This window comes from Anabrus simplex, chromosome 14 (assembly GCF_040414725.1).
Source record: "Anabrus simplex isolate iqAnaSimp1 chromosome 14, ASM4041472v1, whole genome shotgun sequence".
NCBI classification, from domain to species: domain Eukaryota; kingdom Metazoa; phylum Arthropoda; class Insecta; order Orthoptera; family Tettigoniidae; genus Anabrus; species Anabrus simplex.
The window spans coordinates 56,619,626-56,639,981 of NC_090278.1; the positions used below are offsets into that span (position 1 = coordinate 56,619,626).

At 33.3% G+C, this 20,356-nt stretch overlaps 1 protein-coding gene across 1 annotated transcript in view; it reads left to right on the top strand.

The window, feature by feature from the left end:
* The window catches only part of LOC136885340 (uncharacterized), a 152,107-nt gene that overhangs the window by 10,562 nt on the left and 121,189 nt on the right, over positions 1 to 20,356 (top strand). The window contains exon 3 of the mRNA XM_068230281.1: positions 1,195 to 1,290. Within this exon, the coding sequence (XP_068086382.1) occupies positions 1,195 to 1,290 (96 nt within the window). The remainder of the gene's footprint in view (positions 1 to 1,194; positions 1,291 to 20,356) is intronic.

A 20,356-nucleotide genomic window follows, 5' to 3' on the forward strand; every position in this document is an offset into this window, starting at 1 on the left:
GTCTATGTTACATATAGAACCATGTATAAGGACTCTAGAATACATGATTTCTGAGAAAATTGTCTTTAATATGCCCCTTCTTAGTGGGCTCTGACACTTTGCGGACTTAAGTCACATTAAAAATGGACTTTTCTTCCCTCTTTGTCATTATTTCATTTTGTCCATCATTTGGCATCCTTTCCATAGTTCAGCTTCTATTCTCTTTCTCCTATATTGAATGGGTTAAGTCTTTGTATTCTAGAATTGTATACTTTAATTCACTTTTATTAGTAAATGAACTTATATTTGAATGTGAGCTTTTGATCACAGTCCCTCTCCCACACCTTAAGTGCCAGCGAGGTTTCATGAATCCAAGTGAGAAATTTAAAGGTCTCGTAGTAGATCATGAAAGAGTTTCTGAAACTGCAGATTTACACTGCAACACTGCTGACTCTCCACTGATTGTGTTCTCACCCCCACAGTTCTTCACAGAATTCTATATAACATCCTTGTAGTATTATAACATTTCGTTTGTAGTTGCTTTGAGTTTAGGCTACATCACATCTTTCCCTGTTATATGACTGTGATAAGCCTGCTTCTTTCATGTTCGTTTTTTATTTTTACACTTGGAAGCATTGAAATATGCTGTTTGAAACAGAACTGCCTCAATGCTTTATGTAGCTCTTGTGAGCTCAGCAAAACCAGAGTAGTGAATGTGATTCAAATATTTCAAGGTATTTTAATCTGTCTGTAAGCAGACTCTATGCTGAGGAAAAAAAAAATGATATAGAACAGTTTTAACACCTGGAAGTGGTTCAAACAACCTCTAAGATTTGATTGATATGATTGGACATATGAAAACAGTTAATACGATTTAGTGTTTATGTCTGTCCTTCCAAATTCTGTGTGAGATGGCCCCAATTGCATGCCTGGTAGGATATCTTCTGATATGGATAGAAAATGTTTCTCATTTTATAGTTGGTTTTCAGTCTCATCCTTTCTCTGACATAAGTAGTGAGTAAGGATCATAACACCATTCTCAGTACAGCTTTTTGTTATACGAATCCTCTGCTGGTAGAAATCTTCCTTAAATATTAGTGAAATTTTGAAAGTAACTGTAATACTGGCTGGTAATGAATTATCATGCTAATTTTTTGGTGACTATATTTGTACATGTCTGTTATGTGCATAACTATTATATCTTATTTTCCACAGGAAAATATTGAACATGTATCAGATTTGATAGTTCTGAAGAAAGAAGCCAAATCGGAGTTAACAGAGCCAAGGCAAACACAGGAAAACTCTCCTGAGGTAATGTGTATAATCTGATAAGCCGTCATCAGTTTATGAAAATAGTTAGAAAATTGCCCAACAGATATCAGTGGGTGATTCTTCATTTCAATACATACAATTGAAAGTCCTGCGCAAAAAATACTTTTTTATGAGATTGACTTTTACTTACCTAATTTCACTTTTCCATCAAGTTGTTCCACAATCTTGCATTATGTATTTTGTAGCAGTTGGGATTGCTCCAAAGACATCTACTGTATATAATTTGGGGTCTGGTATCATTCCTACTGATACTTTTGACTACGTAAATAGTTTCGAACACAGAGTTGCTATAAGATACATTCTCTTGTTACTGTTGTTGGATATTTTATTAGTTGCTTCCAAATGAAACATCTTTGTAATCTTATTGATTATTTTAATTATCAATTTCTAGATAATACAATTATTTATAGATACAAGGTGAAGGTGGTATGCTTGCTTACTGTGAGCATTCACATATACACTACACGCATTGTAGCCAACATGTGGCAAGTGAGAAACATCGTTATTCTACGTAATGTGGTCTGTGGTGTTATTAAGCTATTGTGATTTATAATATTGCTTAAACTTGCAATGAATAAATAAGCTCTTCAAGAGTGATCTTGACTTTCTGTTTCATAATTCGTAAGGGATATTGTTTGTGAATAGGTGTTGCATGTTTACCATTACTTAGCTGAACATTTGTTACATGAATTAATCTGTCACTACCAGGAAACACATTTGATCACTGCCATTGTCCACTGCATAGCATGCTGGTATGGGGTATTTCATTGCCCATTTATTGAGATATTCATTTGACCATCTCTTCCAGAAGTTCTGGGTTAGCTGTTGAATATATAGCCATCTGGGCGAGTTAGTGATGAGGGAGAAAGTATGTTCGCGATCAGGGAGTGTAGTAATTGGCTCTCCTATAAGGAAATGGGATGTAGGTAGGTAAGAAGTATCAAAAAGGGTCACTTTAATAAAGGGACATATGTTTCGTAAGAGTGTTCCATCCTTTGTTGGTGAAGCGATAAAAATCCATTGCTCTTCTGAGGTGATATTTCAGACTCTTGACAGCTGCTTCCCAGATTCCACCAAAGTGTGGTGCTGCAGGTAGGACGAAATACTATGTCAGTCCCATGCCTGCAGTTGCCGTGAAGAGTTCGTTTTTCTTGGGGTTGTTTTGGAGAAAGGCCACCAAATTATGCACTAGCCATGCGTCTTGGTGGCAGTGCTATTTACCAAATGATGAGCCCAACTTAGCACACTGGGGCGAAACACAGGCAACGAGGAATGACTTAGCTGGAAAATTTATAATGTCCAATAACAGACCATTTATATTGGTATCATAAATTTACTCATTTGGGACAAATATTTCAGGTTCCCTATGGGAATCAACATCTATATCATCTGATGACCAGGCAGGCATCAATTTTTGATAATGAGACAAAGTCTGTCATAGTGCATTGGTACTGCCGGTGGCTCCAAATAGCCTATGCAGTGGCCCCCATGGTATGCACTAGCCATGCGTTTTGGAGGGTATGCTATTTACCACCTGATAAGCCTGACTTAGCACACTAGGGTGAAATGCTGGCATTCAGGAAGGATTTATCTGGGAAATTTATTATGTCCAATAATGGACCATTTATAATGGTATTACAAATTTACTTATTGCAATATTTCAGGTTCCATATGTGAATCAACATCTATATGATACAGACTTTCAAAACGCACTTGGCATTCTGCCCACTCATAATGTCTATCAAAAAGTTTGATTGTTCCCTTTCGACCAGCTTGCTTGTATCATCACGTTCCATCATCGAGAAGTGATGCTAATAGCACCTTTATTTATCCATCAGCACTCTAACATGATGGAAGATGGCCCAATTGAGTTCATGACAACTTTAATTACGTTGTTTGTTGCTTAAAATTTAATTCTTGAACTCTTCTTCAAGGACTATATCTAACGCTAATACTTCAACCATATATATATACAATGCATGTTAAACAAATTTTTAATCTCTCCAACCCAGGACTCTAACCAGATGATTTTATATTTTTAACGTTATTATTTATATAAGATTTTAACAGTATTGCCAATTGATACTTTAGTTGGCATGTGTTTTCTTATAATCATGCTGAAAATGTGTAACAGCTCTTAACATTACATAATATTGCCTCCATTTATGTCATATTAAGTACATTTGATATAATCAATTTTTAATCATAGCGATTGCTATAATTTTGTTAACACATTCGCTGCTATTGTTACACTGTTGACGTGAACACATTGCAGACCGGGTGCCCTTCACCCCGTGGACAGCCCTGTTCGCGGCCACTTTCTAACTACCTCCAGGCTGGAGTGCATGCATTCAAATAAACTGTCAGAACTTCACTAGCTTTTGAAGGACTACTGTTTTTTTTTCTGGTGGCCTTCCTGGATAGTTGTCAAAAAGTAGGTAGTAGTAGTAGTAGTATTTATTCACTCATTATGTTGTTTACATATTTACAGGACTCTGTTTCTTGCATTGAAATATAGCAAGTACCATATCTATGCAGATGATCTTCAGATTTATTATCACTCATATCCACAAGACATAGATGTAGCCATTGACAGAGTAAATTTTGACTTACGACGACTGAATGTCTACTTTACAGAAAAACAATATATATACAAATCTCCACCTTATCAATACAAATTTATTTCACATTAAGCAAGTAAATATAGTCAAATAGTCAAGACTAGTTTCGACCCCTAAGGGGTCATCCTCAGTTGACATGCAATAAAAATTGTACTGTTGATAAAAACATCACATATAGTGGTAAAAGTTTGGACTAATTTAGACTGATCATTAATGTTGGTATGTCTAATGCATGACTAGTGTGCATCGTTCATGAAGACACATATCACCTTACTGCTACTACCATCCAATTTTAGGTTATATAATATGGAACACACATATGTTTGTGTAACTCAACAGTGGCAAGTTCAACTATGTACACAATTGGCTATTGATTAGTCACATGAAAGTACAGAACACTGGCTTGAACATTTCTGATTGAGGTATCAATGCAACACCTTGCTTGCATACATCCTAGAAGCTAAATTCAGTTTGTAAGGCCCATTACTTCTGATTGAAACTTAGTATGAAGTTAAAATTTGAATAAAAATATTTGCTAATGTAGACATTAAAATGTTGTTAAAATGGGCATATAGTCAAAAACAGTGGTATGTATGCCACACATGTCTAGTTAAAAATACATTACATTGATGTTGTTTATGTGCGGTACAACATGTACACTGATTTGGAATAAATGAGGTTTGTATATATAGTGTTCCAACAAAATGGATCCATAAAAATATTATATGTAAAGACAATTGGTATTATAATGATCCGCTGCAGATCAGGTAATGCTGTTTATTTATCTGGAGATATTATTGGCAGCTACAGATATTGGAGTTATTAGAATATTAATGGAGCATGTTTTCTTCCGTAATCGCGATGTTTATAGTTGGTGGCATTAGTCAAATATGTTGAAAGTTATGCGTCTTGGTGCACGTTGATTTGTCCTGGAAGCTTATATGTTGTAAAAAACAAGGTGGAGTGTCTGGAAATAGAAATAATAGTGTGATAATTTGTGGATAGAAAGTGTAATAGTGAATCGTATGTCGTTTTACTTACGTAAAATGTTGGAACCGTGCGTTCTTAGTAGCTGCCTGTTGGGATCTGATACGTGTAGCTCTGAGATTGTAGTTAGCGGCGGTAGAGGGGGGGTTTGGGGGGATGGGTGGAGTGTTAGTGATGGGAGTGGGGTTGGAGGGGAGAGGGTTTTTGGGGCGGTTGATTTGAACATATCGATTTTTGTTTGCTTATTCTTTTGATATAGAAATCTTTTAATAAGGGAATTACTGCATGAAAAAGAATATTGTTTTTGTCTATACTTTCATTTAGGTTGGAGTTTGGATTCACGTATTTGTCTAAATTTATGTAAAATTCTTCTATTATACTGAGCAAGGGACTTTTTGGATTCATATTAAGGATTTGCATGTCGTTCTTAATGTCCGTGAAATTATGTTTTTGATCGTCAATATGCTGACCCATAGCTGAGAAATGTCTGTGTTTGACGGCGTTTACATGTTCATTATATCGTATTATAAAACTTCTACCGGTAAGTCCTATATAGCTGGCTCGGCAGTCGTTGCATTTTAGGCGATAGACTCCTGAGTGATTGTATTTATTTATGTTATTAACTGTTTTGGAATTGTATAGTATGTTGGTGTTATTGCGTGCCGTTTTATATGCTATTTTTAGGCCTTGTTTTTTGAAGATATTTGTTATGGGATGTATATGGTTATTGTTTGTAAGTAAACAGTGCATATTCTTTTTTATTTTTAGTGATTCTGGTTAGCTTGGTTTTAGGTTGGTTTTTGACTTTATTGATGATCCGGTTTATCATTTCTCTTTTATATCCGTTTTGTTTTGCTATTTCATGGATTGTGTTTAGTTCTTTATTTAGATTTTCCTTTGAAAGTGGAATGTTGTATGCTCTATGAATCATACTATAGTATGCAGCTCTTTTATGGGCATGTGGGTGGGTGGAGTCTATCTTTATTGTATTTGATGTGTGGGTAGGTTTTCTATATATATTGTATGTTAGGTGGTTGTTATGTCTGGTTATGGATATGTCTAAGTAGTTTATGGTATTGTTGTGTTCAGTGTCCATGGTAAATTTAATGTGGGGATCTATTCTATTTAGTTGTTCTAGGATTATGTTTTCATTAGTATGTCTATTGTCCATGATTATAAATGCATCATCGACAAACCTGCACCAATAGATGATATTTTCTATTTTTTTAATTTCTTGGTGTTCTAAGTAATCCATATATATATCAGCTATTATGCCTGATATTGGTGATCCCATGGGTAATCCTTTTTGTTGATAGATAGTGTCATGGAACTTGAAATAATTGTTATTGATAGCGAATTGTAAAAGTTTAATAAATTCATCTATTTCCAATTTGCTTAGCTTACTGTGGTTATAAAGGTTGGATTCTATGATAGTGATAGTTTTTTGTGTGGGTATATTGGGATACATGTTTGTTATATCATATGTTGCTAGCTTGTAGAAGTGTTCTATTCTTATATTCTTAGTAATGTTGCAGAAATCTATTGAGTTTTTTATGGTTTTGTTTGCTTGAAAAACGTAATGTTTTTTAAGGAATTTTTGTATGTATTTGGATAATTTATAAATAGGGCTTGGTCTATAATTTATTATGGGTCTCATAGGAATATTGTTTTTATGGATCTTAGGATAAGCTTTAGCTGTAGGTATCCCTGGATTCATGGTGGTTAATTTTGCAGTTTCCTGTTCGTTCAAAAGAAAATTGGTGTTTTTTAGGAGAATTTTTAAGTTTTTCTGGATACTGTTAGTAGGATCTTTAGTCTTGATTTGAAAAGTTTCATCTTGAAAGCAGGTTTTTGTTTTTGTTATATATTCCTCTTTATCCATAATAACTGTAGTGTTTCCTTTATCTGCCTTTGTTACTATTAGGTTATTTTGCTGGATTTTATTTTTGAGTACCTTAATTTGTGTTTGGTTTGTGATATCTTGATTCTGAGGTTTTTGAGTGATCTTATCAACATATTGTGGTAGTGTTTTTTTTAATTTCATATCTAATTTCATTTTGTTTTTCTTGGGGTATTTTGTTTAGAGCATCTTCTGTTTCAGTAATAATAGTGGCTATGTTTTCAAATACTGAATTGTTTTTCCAGTTATGTTTTGGTCCTTTGCTCAGTATAGTTGTTTCTTTTTCATTGAATGTTGTGTTAGTTAGGTTTTGGAGTGGGGGATGGAAAATATGTTGGTTGTTATCTGTAGAAACAGTAATATGTTGTCTATACTGTGTATGGTTGGTTTGGTTTAGTGATGCCTTGAGTGCGTTAAGTTTCTTGTTTAAGGTATTCTGCTTCTGTATGGCTATGTTTTCTATCTTTTCGTTAGTTATTTGTTGGAAGTTGCTCCAGTATGTGTGTGGTAGCTCATGTGAGGCTTTAAGGTGTGCTTCATACATTTGTATGTTGAGGTGTTGTTTTTTCCTATACATGAATTTAATTTCTTCTTTAAGCCATATTCGATTGGTTTTGTTTTGGGTATTTTGGGTTTGATATGTGCTTCTATGTTTATTATTATATTTCCTAAGAAATTTAGGAGTTAGATTATTAAGTAGGCATTGTTTTAAGAAAGTGATGTTTTTGACAATATTTGTGATCTTAATCTTCAGATTTTGGTATCTGTGTGCCATTTTTCTTGCCTGGTTGGCTTTTCTACTGTTATTTATAAGTTTCATTTCCGTATTGATGGATATTACTTTACAGAAAAACAATATATATACAAATCTCCACCTTATCAATACAAATTTATTTCACATTAAGCAAGTAAATATAGTCAAATAGTCAAGACTAGTTTCGACCCCTAAGGGGTCATCCTCAGTTGACATGCAATAAAAATTGTACTGTTGATAAAAACATCACATATAGTGGTAAAAGTTTGGACTAATTTAGACTGATCATTAATGTTGGTATGTCTAATGCATGACTAGTGTGCATCGTTCATGAAGACACATATCACCTTACTGCTACTACCATCCAATTTTAGGTTATATAATATGGAACACACATATGTTTGTGTAACTCAACAGTGGCAAGTTCAACTATGTACACAATTGGCTATTGATTAGTCACATGAAAGTACAGAACACTGGCTTGAACATTTCTGATTGAGGTATCAATGCAACACCTTGCTTGCATACATCCTAGAAGCTAAATTCAGTTTGTAAGGCCCATTACTTCTGATTGAAACTTAGTATGAAGTTAAAATTTGAATAAAAATATTTGCTAATGTAGACATTAAAATGTTGTTAAAATGGGCATATAGTCAAAAACAGTGGTATGTATGCCACACATGTCTAGTTAAAAATACATTACATTGATGTTGTTTATGTGCGGTACAACATGTACACTGATTTGGAATAAATGAGGTTTGTATATATAGTGTTCCAACAAAATGGATCCATAAAAATATTATATGTAAAGACAATTGGTATTATAATGATCCGCTGCAGATCAGGTAATGCTGTTTATTTATCTGGAGATATTATTGGCAGCTACAGATATTGGAGTTATTAGAATATTAATGGAGCATGTTTTCTTCCGTAATCGCGATGTTTATAGTTGGTGGCATTAGTCAAATATGTTGAAAGTTATGCGTCTTGGTGCACGTTGATTTGTCCTGGAAGCTTATATGTTGTAAAAAACAAGGTGGAGTGTCTGGAAATAGAAATAATAGTGTGATAATGTTGTGGATAGAAAGTGTAATAGTGAATCGTATGTCGTTTTACTTACGTAAAATGTTGGAACCGTGCGTTCTTAGTAGCTGCCTGTTGGGATCTGATACGTGTAGCTCTGAGATTGTAGTTAGCGGCGGTAGAGGGGGGGTTTGGGGGGATGGGTGGAGTGTTAGTGATGGGAGTGGGGTTGGAGGGGAGAGGGTTTTGGGGCGGTTGATTTGAACATATCGATTTTTGTTTGCTTATTCTTTTGATATAGAAATCTTTTAATAAGGGAATTACTGCATGAAAAAGAATATTGTTTTTGTCTATACTTTCATTTAGGTTGGAGTTTGGATTCACGTATTTGTCTAAATTTATGTAAAATTCTTCTATTATACTGAGCAAGGGACTTTTTGGATTCATATTAAGGATTTGCATGTCGTTCTTAATGTCCGTGAAATTATGTTTTTGATCGTCAATATGCTGACCCATAGCTGAGAAATGTCTGTGTTTGACGGCGTTTACATGTTCATTATATCGTATTATAAAACTTCTACCGGTAAGTCCTATATAGCTGGCTCGGCAGTCGTTGCATTTTAGGCGATAGACTCCTGAGTGATTGTATTTATTTATGTTATTAACTGATTTGGAATTGTATAGTATGTTGGTGTTATTGCGTGCCGTTTTATATGCTATTTTTAGGCCTTGTTTTTTGAAGATATTTGTTATGGGATGTATATGGTTATTGTTGTAAGTAAACAGTGCATATTCTTTTTTATTTTTAGTGATTCTGGTTAGCTTGGTTTTAGGTTGGTTTTTGACTTTATTGATGATCCGGTTTATCATTTCTCTTTTATATCCGTTTTGTTTTGCTATTTCATGGATTGTGTTTAGTTCTTTATTTAGATTTTCCTTTGAAAGTGGAATGTTGTATGCTCTATGAATCATACTATAGTATGCAGCTCTTTTATGGGCATGTGGGTGGGTGGAGTCTATCTTTATTGTATTTGATGTGTGGGTAGGTTTTCTATATATATTGTATGTTAGGTGGTTGTTATGTCTGGTTATGGATATGTCTAAGTAGTTTATGGTATTGTTGTGTTCAGTGTCCATGGTAAATTTAATGTGGGGATCTATTCTATTTAGTTGTTCTAGGATTATGTTTTCATTAGTATGTCTATTGTCCATGATTATAAATGCATCATCGACAAACCTGCACCAATAGATGATATTTTCTATTTTTTTAATTTCTTGGTGTTCTAAGTAATCCATATATATATCAGCTATTATGCCTGATATTGGTGATCCCATGGGTAATCCTTTTTGTTGATAGATAGTGTCATGGAACTTGAAATAATTGTTATTGATAGCGAATTGTAAAAGTTTAATAAATTCATCTATTTCCAATTTGCTTAGCTTACTGTGGTTATAAAGGTTGGATTCTATGATAGTGATAGTTTTTTGTGTGGGTGTATTGGGATACATGTTTGTTATATCATATGTTGCTAGCTTGTAGAAGTGTTCTATTCTTATATTCTTAGTAATGTTGCAGAAATCTATTGAGTTTTTTATGGTTTTGTTTGCTTGAAAAACGTAATGTTTTTTAAGGAATTTTTGTATGTATTTGGATAATTTATAAATAGGGCTTGGTCTATAATTTATTATGGGTCTCATAGGAATATTGTTTTTATGGATCTTAGGATAAGCTTTAGCTGTAGGTATCCCTGGATTCATGGTGGTTAATTTTGCAGTTTCCTGTTCGTTCAAAAGAAAATTGGTGTTTTTTAGGAGAATTTTTAAGTTTTTCTGGATACTGTTAGTAGGATCTTTAGTCTTGATTTGAAAAGTTTCATCTTGAAAGCAGGTTTTTGTTTTTGTTATATATTCCTCTTTATCCATAATAACTGTAGTGTTTCCTTTATCTGCCTTTGTTACTATTAGGTTATTTTGCTGGATTTTATTTTTGAGTACCTTAATTTGTGTTTGGTTTGTGATATCTTGATTCTGAGGTTTTTGAGTGATCTTATCAACATATTGTGGTAGTGTTTTTTTAATTTCATATCTAATTTCATTTTGTTTTTCTTGGGGTATTTTGTTTAGAGCATCTTCTGTTTCAGTAATAATAGTGGCTATGTTTTCAAATACTGAATTGTTTTTCCAGTTATGTTTTGGTCCTTTGCTCAGTATAGTTGTTTCTTTTTCATTGAATGTTGTGTTAGTTAGGTTTTGGAGTGGGGGATGGAAAATATGTTGGTTGTTATCTGTAGAAACAGTAATATGTTGTCTATACTGTGTATGGTTGGTTTGGTTTAGTGATGCCTTGAGTGCGTTAAGTTTCTTGTTTAAGGTATTCTGCTTCTGTATGGCTATGTTTTCTATCTTTTCGTTAGTTATTTGTTGGAAGTTGCTCCAGTATGTGTGTGGTAGCTCATGTGAGGCTTTAAGGTGTGCTTCATACATTTGTATGTTGAGGTGTTGTTTTTTCCTATACATGAATTTAATTTCTTCTTTAAGCCATATTCGATTGGTTTTGTTTTGGGTATTTTGGGTTTGATATGTGCTTCTATGTTTATTATTATATTTCCTAAGAAATTTAGGAGTTAGATTATTAAGTAGGCATTGTTTTAAGAAAGTGATGTTTTTGACAATATTTGTGATCTTAATCTTCAGATTTTGGTATCTGTGTGCCATTTTTCTTGCCTGGTTGGCTTTTCTACTGTTATTTATAAGTTTCATTTCCGTATTGATGGATATTACTTTACAGAAAAACAATATATATACAAATCTCCACCTTATCAATACAAATTTATTTCACATTAAGCAAGTAAATATAGTCAAATAGTCAAGACTAGTTTCGACCCCTAAGGGGTCATCCTCAGTTGACATGCAATAAAAATTGTACTGTTGATAAAAACATCACATATAGTGGTAAAAGTTTGGACTAATTTAGACTGATCATTAATGTTGGTATGTCTAATGCATGACTAGTGTGCATCGTTCATGAAGACACATATCACCTTACTGCTACTACCATCCAATTTTAGGTTATATAATATGGAACACACATATGTTTGTGTAACTCAACAGTGGCAAGTTCAACTATGTACACAATTGGCTATTGATTAGTCACATGAAAGTACAGAACACTGGCTTGAACATTTCTGATTGAGGTATCAATGCAACACCTTGCTTGCATACATCCTAGAAGCTAAATTCAGTTTGTAAGGCCCATTACTTCTGATTGAAACTTAGTATGAAGTTAAAATTTGAATAAAAATATTTGCTAATGTAGACATTAAAATGTTGTTAAAATGGGCATATAGTCAAAAACAGTGGTATGTATGCCACACATGTCTAGTTAAAAATACATTACATTGATGTTGTTTATGTGCGGTACAACATGTACACTGATTTGGAATAAATGAGGTTTGTATATATAGTGTTCCAACAAAATGGATCCATAAAAATATTATATGTAAAGACAATTGGTATTATAATGATCCGCTGCAGATCAGGTAATGCTGTTTATTTATCTGGAGATATTATTGGCAGCTACAGATATTGGAGTTATTAGAATATTAATGGAGCATGTTTTCTTCCGTAATCGCGATGTTTATAGTTGGTGGCATTAGTCAAATATGTTGAAAGTTATGCGTCTTGGTGCACGTTGATTTGTCCTGGAAGCTTATATGTTGTAAAAAACAAGGTGGAGTGTCTGGAAATAGAAATAATAGTGTGATAATGTTGTGGATAGAAAGTGTAATAGTGAATCGTATGTCGTTTTACTTACGTAAAATGTTGGAACCGTGCGTTCTTAGTAGCTGCCTGTTGGGATCTGATACGTGTAGCTCTGAGATTGTAGTTAGCGGCGGTAGAGGGGGGGTTTGGGGGGATGGGTGGAGTGTTAGTGATGGGAGTGGGGTTGGAGGGGAGAGGGTTTTGGGGCGGTTGATTTGAACATATCGATTTTTGTTTGCTTATTCTTTTGATATAGAAATCTTTTAATAAGGGAATTACTGCATGAAAAAAGAATATTGTTTTTGTCTATACTTTCATTTAGGTTGGAGTTTGGATTCACGTATTTGTCTAAATTTATGTAAAATTCTTCTATTATACTGAGCAAGGGACTTTTTGGATTCATATTAAGGATTTGCATGTCGTTCTTAATGTCCGTGAAATTATGTTTTTGATCGTCAATATGCTGACCCATAGCTGAGAAATGTCTGTGTTTGACGGCGTTTACATGTTCATTATATCGTATTATAAAACTTCTACCGGTAAGTCCTATATAGCTGGCTCGGCAGACGTTGCATTTTAGGCGATAGACTCCTGAGTGATTGTATTTATTTATGTTATTAACTGATTTGGAATTGTATAGTATGTTGGTGTTATTGCGTGCCGTTTTATATGCTATTTTTAGGCCTTGTTTTTTGAAGATATTTGTTATGGGATGTATATGGTTATTGTTGTAAGTAAACAGTGCATATTCTTTTTTATTTTTAGTGATTCTGGTTAGCTTGGTTTTAGGTTGGTTTTTGACTTTATTGATGATCCGGTTTATCATTTCTCTTTTATATCCGTTTTGTTTTGCTATTTCATGGATTGTGTTTAGTTCTTTATTTAGATTTTCCTTTGAAAGTGGAATGTTGTATGCTCTATGAATCATACTATAGTATGCAGCTCTTTTATGGGCATGTGGGTGGGTGGAGTCTATCTTTATTGTATTTGATGTGTGGGTAGGTTTTCTATATATATTGTATGTTAGGTGGTTGTTATGTCTGGTTATGGATATGTCTAAGTAGTTTATGGTATTGTTGTGTTCAGTGTCCATGGTAAATTTAATGTGGGGATCTATTCTATTTAGTTGTTCTAGGATTATGTTTTCATTAGTATGTCTATTGTCCATGATTATAAATGCATCATCGACAAACCTGCACCAATAGATGATATTTTCTATTTTTTTAATTTCTTGGTGTTCTAAGTAATCCATATATATATCAGCTATTATGCCTGATATTGGTGATCCCATGGGTAATCCTTTTTGTTGATAGATAGTGTCATGGAACTTGAAATAATTGTTATTGATAGCGAATTGTAAAAGTTTAATAAATTCATCTATTTCCAATTTGCTTAGCTTACTGTGGTTATAAAGGTTGGATTCTATGATAGTGATAGTTTTTTGTGTGGGTGTATTGGGATACATGTTTGTTATATCATATGTTGCTAGCTTGTAGAAGTGTTCTATTCTTATATTCTTAGTAATGTTGCAGAAATCTATTGAGTTTTTTATGGTTTTGTTTGCTTGAAAAACGTAATGTTTTTTAAGGAATTTTTGTATGTATTTGGATAATTTATAAATAGGGCTTGGTCTATAATTTATTATGGGTCTCATAGGAATATTGTTTTTATGGATCTTAGGATAAGCTTTAGCTGTAGGTATCCCTGGATTCATGGTGGTTAATTTTGCAGTTTCCTGTTCGTTCAAAAGAAAATTGGTGTTTTTTAGGAGAATTTTTAAGTTTTTCTGGATACTGTTAGTAGGATCTTTAGTCTTGATTTGAAAAGTTTCATCTTGAAAGCAGGTTTTTGTTTTTGTTATATATTCCTCTTTATCCATAATAACTGTAGTGTTTCCTTTATCTGCCTTTGTTACTATTAGGTTATTTTGCTGGATTTTATTTTTGAGTACCTTAATTTGTGTTTGGTTTGTGATATCTTGATTCTGAGGTTTTTGAGTGATCTTATCAACATATTGTGGTAGTGTTTTTTTAATTTCATATCTAATTTCATTTTGTTTTTCTTGGGGTATTTTGTTTAGAGCATCTTCTGTTTCAGTAATAATAGTGGCTATGTTTTCAAATACTGAATTGTTTTTCCAGTTATGTTTTGGTCCTTTGCTCAGTATAGTTGTTTCTTTTTCATTGAATGTTGTGTTAGTTAGGTTTTGGAGTGGGGGATGGAAAATATGTTGGTTGTTATCTGTAGAAACAGTAATATGTTGTCTATACTGTGTATGGTTGGTTTGGTTTAGTGATGCCTTGAGTGCGTTAAGTTTCTTGTTTAAGGTATTCTGCTTCTGTATGGCTATGTTTTCTATCTTTTCGTTAGTTATTTGTTGGAAGTTGCTCCAGTATGTGTGTGGTAGCTCATGTGAGGCTTTAAGGTGTGCTTCATACATTTGTATGTTGAGGTGTTGTTTTTTCCTATACATGAATTTAATTTCTTCTTTAAGCCATATTCGATTGGTTTTGTTTTGGGTATTTTGGGTTTGATATGTGCTTCTATGTTTATTATTATATTTCCTAAGAAATTTAGGAGTTAGATTATTAAGTAGGCATTGTTTTAAGAAAGTGATGTTTTTGACAATATTTGTGATCTTAATCTTCAGATTTTGGTATCTGTGTGCCATTTTTCTTGCCTGGTTGGCTTTTCTACTGTTATTTATAAGTTTCATTTCCGTATTGATGGATATTACTTTACAGAAAAACAATATATATACAAATCTCCACCTTATCAATACAAATTTATTTCACATTAAGCAAGTAAATATAGTCAAATAGTCAAGACTAGTTTCGACCCCTAAGGGGTCATCCTCAGTTGACATGCAATAAAAATTGTACTGTTGATAAAAACATCACATATAGTGGTAAAAGTTTGGACTAATTTAGACTGATCATTAATGTTGGTATGTCTAATGCATGACTAGTGTGCATCGTTCATGAAGACACATATCACCTTACTGCTACTACCATCCAATTTTAGGTTATATAATATGGAACACACATATGTTTGTGTAACTCAACAGTGGCAAGTTCAACTATGTACACAATTGGCTATTGATTAGTCACATGAAAGTACAGAACACTGGCTTGAACATTTCTGATTGAGGTATCAATGCAACACCTTGCTTGCATACATCCTAGAAGCTAAATTCAGTTTGTAAGGCCCATTACTTCTGATTGAAACTTAGTATGAAGTTAAAATTTGAATAAAAATATTTGCTAATGTAGACATTAAAATGTTGTTAAAATGGGCATATAGTCAAAAACAGTGGTATGTATGCCACACATGTCTAGTTAAAAATACATTACATTGATGTTGTTTATGTGCGGTACAACATGTACACTGATTTGGAATAAATGAGGTTTGTATATATAGTGTTCCAACAAAATGGATCCATAAAAATATTATATGTAAAGACAATTGGTATTATAATGATCCGCTGCAGATCAGGTAATGCTGTTTATTTATCTGGAGATATTATTGGCAGCTACAGATATTGGAGTTATTAGAATATTAATGGAGCATGTTTTCTTCCGTAATCGCGATGTTTATAGTTGGTGGCATTAGTCAAATATGTTGAAAGTTATGCGTCTTGGTGCACGTTGATTTGTCCTGGAAGCTTATATGTTGTAAAAAACAAGGTGGAGTGTCTGGAAATAGAAATAATAGTGTGATAATGTTGTGGATAGAAAGTGTAATAGTGAATCGTATGTCGTTTTACTTACGTAAAATGTTGGAACCGTGCGTTCTTAGTAGCTGCCTGTTGGGATCTGATACGTGTAGCTCTGAGATTGTAGTTAGCGGCGGTAGAGGGGGGGTTTGGGGGGATGGGTGGAGTGTTAGTGATGGGAGTGGGGTTGGAGGGGAGAGGGTTTTGGGGCGGTTGATTTGAACATATCGATTTTTGTTTGCTTATTCTTTTGATATAGAAATCTTTTAATAAGGGAATTACTGCATGAAAAAAGAATATTGTTTTTGTCTATACTTTCATTTAGGTTGGAGTTTGGATTCACGTATTTGTCTAAATTTATGTAAAATTCTTCTATTATACTGAGCAAGGGACTTTTTGGATTCATATTAAGGATTTGCATGTCGTTCTTAATGTCCGTGAAATTATGTTTTTGATCGTCAATATGCTGACCCATAGCTGAGAAATGTCTGTGTTTGACGGCGTTTACATGTTCATTATATCGTATTATAAAACTTCTACCGGTAAGTCCTATATAGCTGGCTCGGCAGACGTTGCATTTTAGGCGATAGACTCCTGAGTGATTGTATTTATTTATGTTATTAACTGATTTGGAATTGTATAGTATGTTGGTGTTATTGCGTGCCGTTTTATATGCTATTTTTAGGCCTTGTTTTTTGAAGATATTTGTTATGGGATGTATATGGTTATTGTTGTAAGTAAACAGTGCATATTCTTTTTTATTTTTAGTGATTCTGGTTAGCTTGGTTTTAGGTTGGTTTTTGACTTTATTGATGATCCGGTTTATCATTTCTCTTTTATATCCGTTTTGTTTTGCTATTTCATGGATTGTGTTTAGTTCTTTATTTAGATTTTCCTTTGAAAGTGGAATGTTGTATGCTCTATGAATCATACTATAGTATGCAGCTCTTTTATGGGCATGTGGGTGGGTGGAGTCTATCTTTATTGTATTTGATGTGTGGGTAGGTTTTCTATATATATTGTATGTTAGGTGGTTGTTATGTCTGGTTATGGATATGTCTAAGTAGTTTATGGTATTGTTGTGTTCAGTGTCCATGGTAAATTTAATGTGGGGATCTATTCTATTTAGTTGTTCTAGGATTATGTTTTCATTAGTATGTCTATTGTCCATGATTATAAATGCATCATCGACAAACCTGCACCAATAGATGATATTTTCTATTTTTTTAATTTCTTGGTGTTCTAAGTAATCCATATATATATCAGCTATTATGCCTGATATTGGTGATCCCATGGGTAATCCTTTTTGTTGATAGATAGTGTCATGGAACTTGAAATAATTGTTATTGATAGCGAATTGTAAAAGTTTAATAAATTCATCTATTTCCAATTTGCTTAGCTTACTGTGGTTATAAAGGTTGGATTCTATGATAGTGATAGTTTTTTGTGTGGGTGTATTGGGATACATGTTTGTTATATCATATGTTGCTAGCTTGTAGAAGTGTTCTATTCTTATATTCTTAGTAATGTTGCAGAAATCTATTGAGTTTTTTATGGTTTTGTTTGCTTGAAAAACGTAATGTTTTTTAAGGAATTTTTGTATGTATTTGGATAATTTATAAATAGGGCTTGGTCTATAATTTATTATGGGTCTCATAGGAATATTGTTTTTATGGATCTTAGGATAAGCTTTAGCTGTAGGTATCCCTGGATTCATGGTGGTTAATTTTGCAGTTTCCTGTTCGTTCAAAAGAAAATTGGTGTTTTTTAGGAGAATTTTTAAGTTTTTCTGGATACTGTTAGTAGGATCTTTAGTCTTGATTTGAAAAGTTTCATCTTGAAAGCAGGTTTTTGTTTTTGTTATATATTCCTCTTTATCCATAATAACTGTAGTGTTTCCTTTATCTGCCTTTGTTACTATTAGGTTATTTTGCTGGATTTTATTTTTGAGTACCTTAATTTGTGTTTGGTTTGTGATATCTTGATTCTGAGGTTTTTGAGTGATCTTATCAACATATTGTGGTAGTGTTTTTTTAATTTCATATCTAATTTCATTTTGTTTTTCTTGGGGTATTTTGTTTAGAGCATCTTCTGTTTCAGTAATAATAGTGGCTATGTTTTCAAATACTGAATTGTTTTTCCAGTTATGTTTTGGTCCTTTGCTCAGTATAGTTGTTTCTTTTTCATTGAATGTTGTGTTAGTTAGGTTTTGGAGTGGGGGATGGAAAATATGTTGGTTGTTATCTGTAGAAACAGTAATATGTTGTCTATACTGTGTATGGTTGGTTTGGTTTAGTGATGCCTTGAGTGCGTTAAGTTTCTTGTTTAAGGTATTCTGCTTCTGTATGGCTATGTTTTCTATCTTTTCGTTAGTTATTTGTTGGAAGTTGCTCCAGTATGTGTGTGGTAGCTCATGTGAGGCTTTAAGGTGTGCTTCATACATTTGTATGTTGAGGTGTTGTTTTTTCCTATACATGAATTTAATTTCTTCTTTAAGCCATATTCGATTGGTTTTGTTTTGGGTATTTTGGGTTTGATATGTGCTTCTATGTTTATTATTATATTTCCTAAGAAATTTAGGAGTTAGATTATTAAGTAGGCATTGTTTTAAGAAAGTGATGTTTTTGACAATATTTGTGATCTTAATCTTCAGATTTTGGTATCTGTGTGCCATTTTTCTTGCCTGGTTGGCTTTTCTACTGTTATTTATAAGTTTCATTTCCGTATTGATGGATATTACTTTACAGAAAAACAATATATATACAAATCTCCACCTTATCAATACAAATTTATTTCACATTAAGCAAGTAAATATAGTCAAATAGTCAAGACTAGTTTCGACCCCTAAGGGGTCATCCTCAGTTGACATGCAATAAAAATTGTATTGTTGATAAAAACATCACATATAGTGGTAAAAGTTTGGACTAATTTAGACTGATCATTAATGTTGGTATGTCTAATGCATGACTAGTGTGCATCGTTCATGAAGACACATATCACCTTACTGCTACTACCATCCAATTTTAGGTTATATAATATGGAACACACATATGTTTGTGTAACTCAACAGTGGCAAGTTCAACTATGTACACAATTGGCTATTGATTAGTCACATGAAAGTACAGAACACTGGCTTGAACATTTCTGATTGAGGTATCAATGCAACACCTTGCTTGCATACATCCTAGAAGCTAAATTCAGTTTGTAAGGCCCATTACTTCTGATTGAAACTTAGTATGAAGTTAAAATTTGAATAAAAATATTTGCTAATGTAGACATTAAAATGTTGTTAAAATGGGCATATAGTCAAAAACAGTGGTATGTATGCCACACATGTCTAGTTAAAAATACATTACATTGATGTTGTTTATGTGCGGTACAACATGTACACTGATTTGGAATAAATGAGGTTTGTATATATAGTGTTCCAACAAAATGGATCCATAAAAATATTATATGTAAAGACAATTGGTATTATAATGATCCGCTGCAGATCAGGTAATGCTGTTTATTTATCTGGAGATATTATTGGCAGCTACAGATATTGGAGTTATTAGAATATTAATGGAGCATGTTTTCTTCCGTAATCGCGATGTTTATAGTTGGTGGCATTAGTCAAATATGTTGAAAGTTATGCGTCTTGGTGCACGTTGATTTGTCCTGGAAGCTTATATGTTGTAAAAAACAAGGTGGAGTGTCTGGAAATAGAAATAATAGTGTGATAATGTTGTGGATAGAAAGTGTAATAGTGAATCGTATGTCGTTTTACTTACGTAAAATGTTGGAACCGTGCGTTCTTAGTAGCTGCCTGTTGGGATCTGATACGTGTAGCTCTGAGATTGTAGTTAGCGGCGGTAGAGGGGGGGTTTGGGGGGATGGGTGGAGTGTTAGTGATGGGAGTGGGGTTGGAGGGGAGAGGGTTTTGGGGCGGTTGATTTGAACATATCGATTTTTGTTTGCTTATTCTTTTGATATAGAAATCTTTTAATAAGGGAATTACTGCATGAAAAAAGAATATTGTTTTTGTCTATACTTTCATTTAGGTTGGAGTTTGGATTCACGTATTTGTCTAAATTTATGTAAAATTCTTCTATTATACTGAGCAAGGGACTTTTTGGATTCATATTAAGGATTTGCATGTCGTTCTTAATGTCCGTGAAATTATGTTTTTGATCGTCAATATGCTGACCCATAGCTGAGAAATGTCTGTGTTTGACGGCGTTTACATGTTCATTATATCGTATTATAAAACTTCTACCGGTAAGTCCTATATAGCTGGCTCG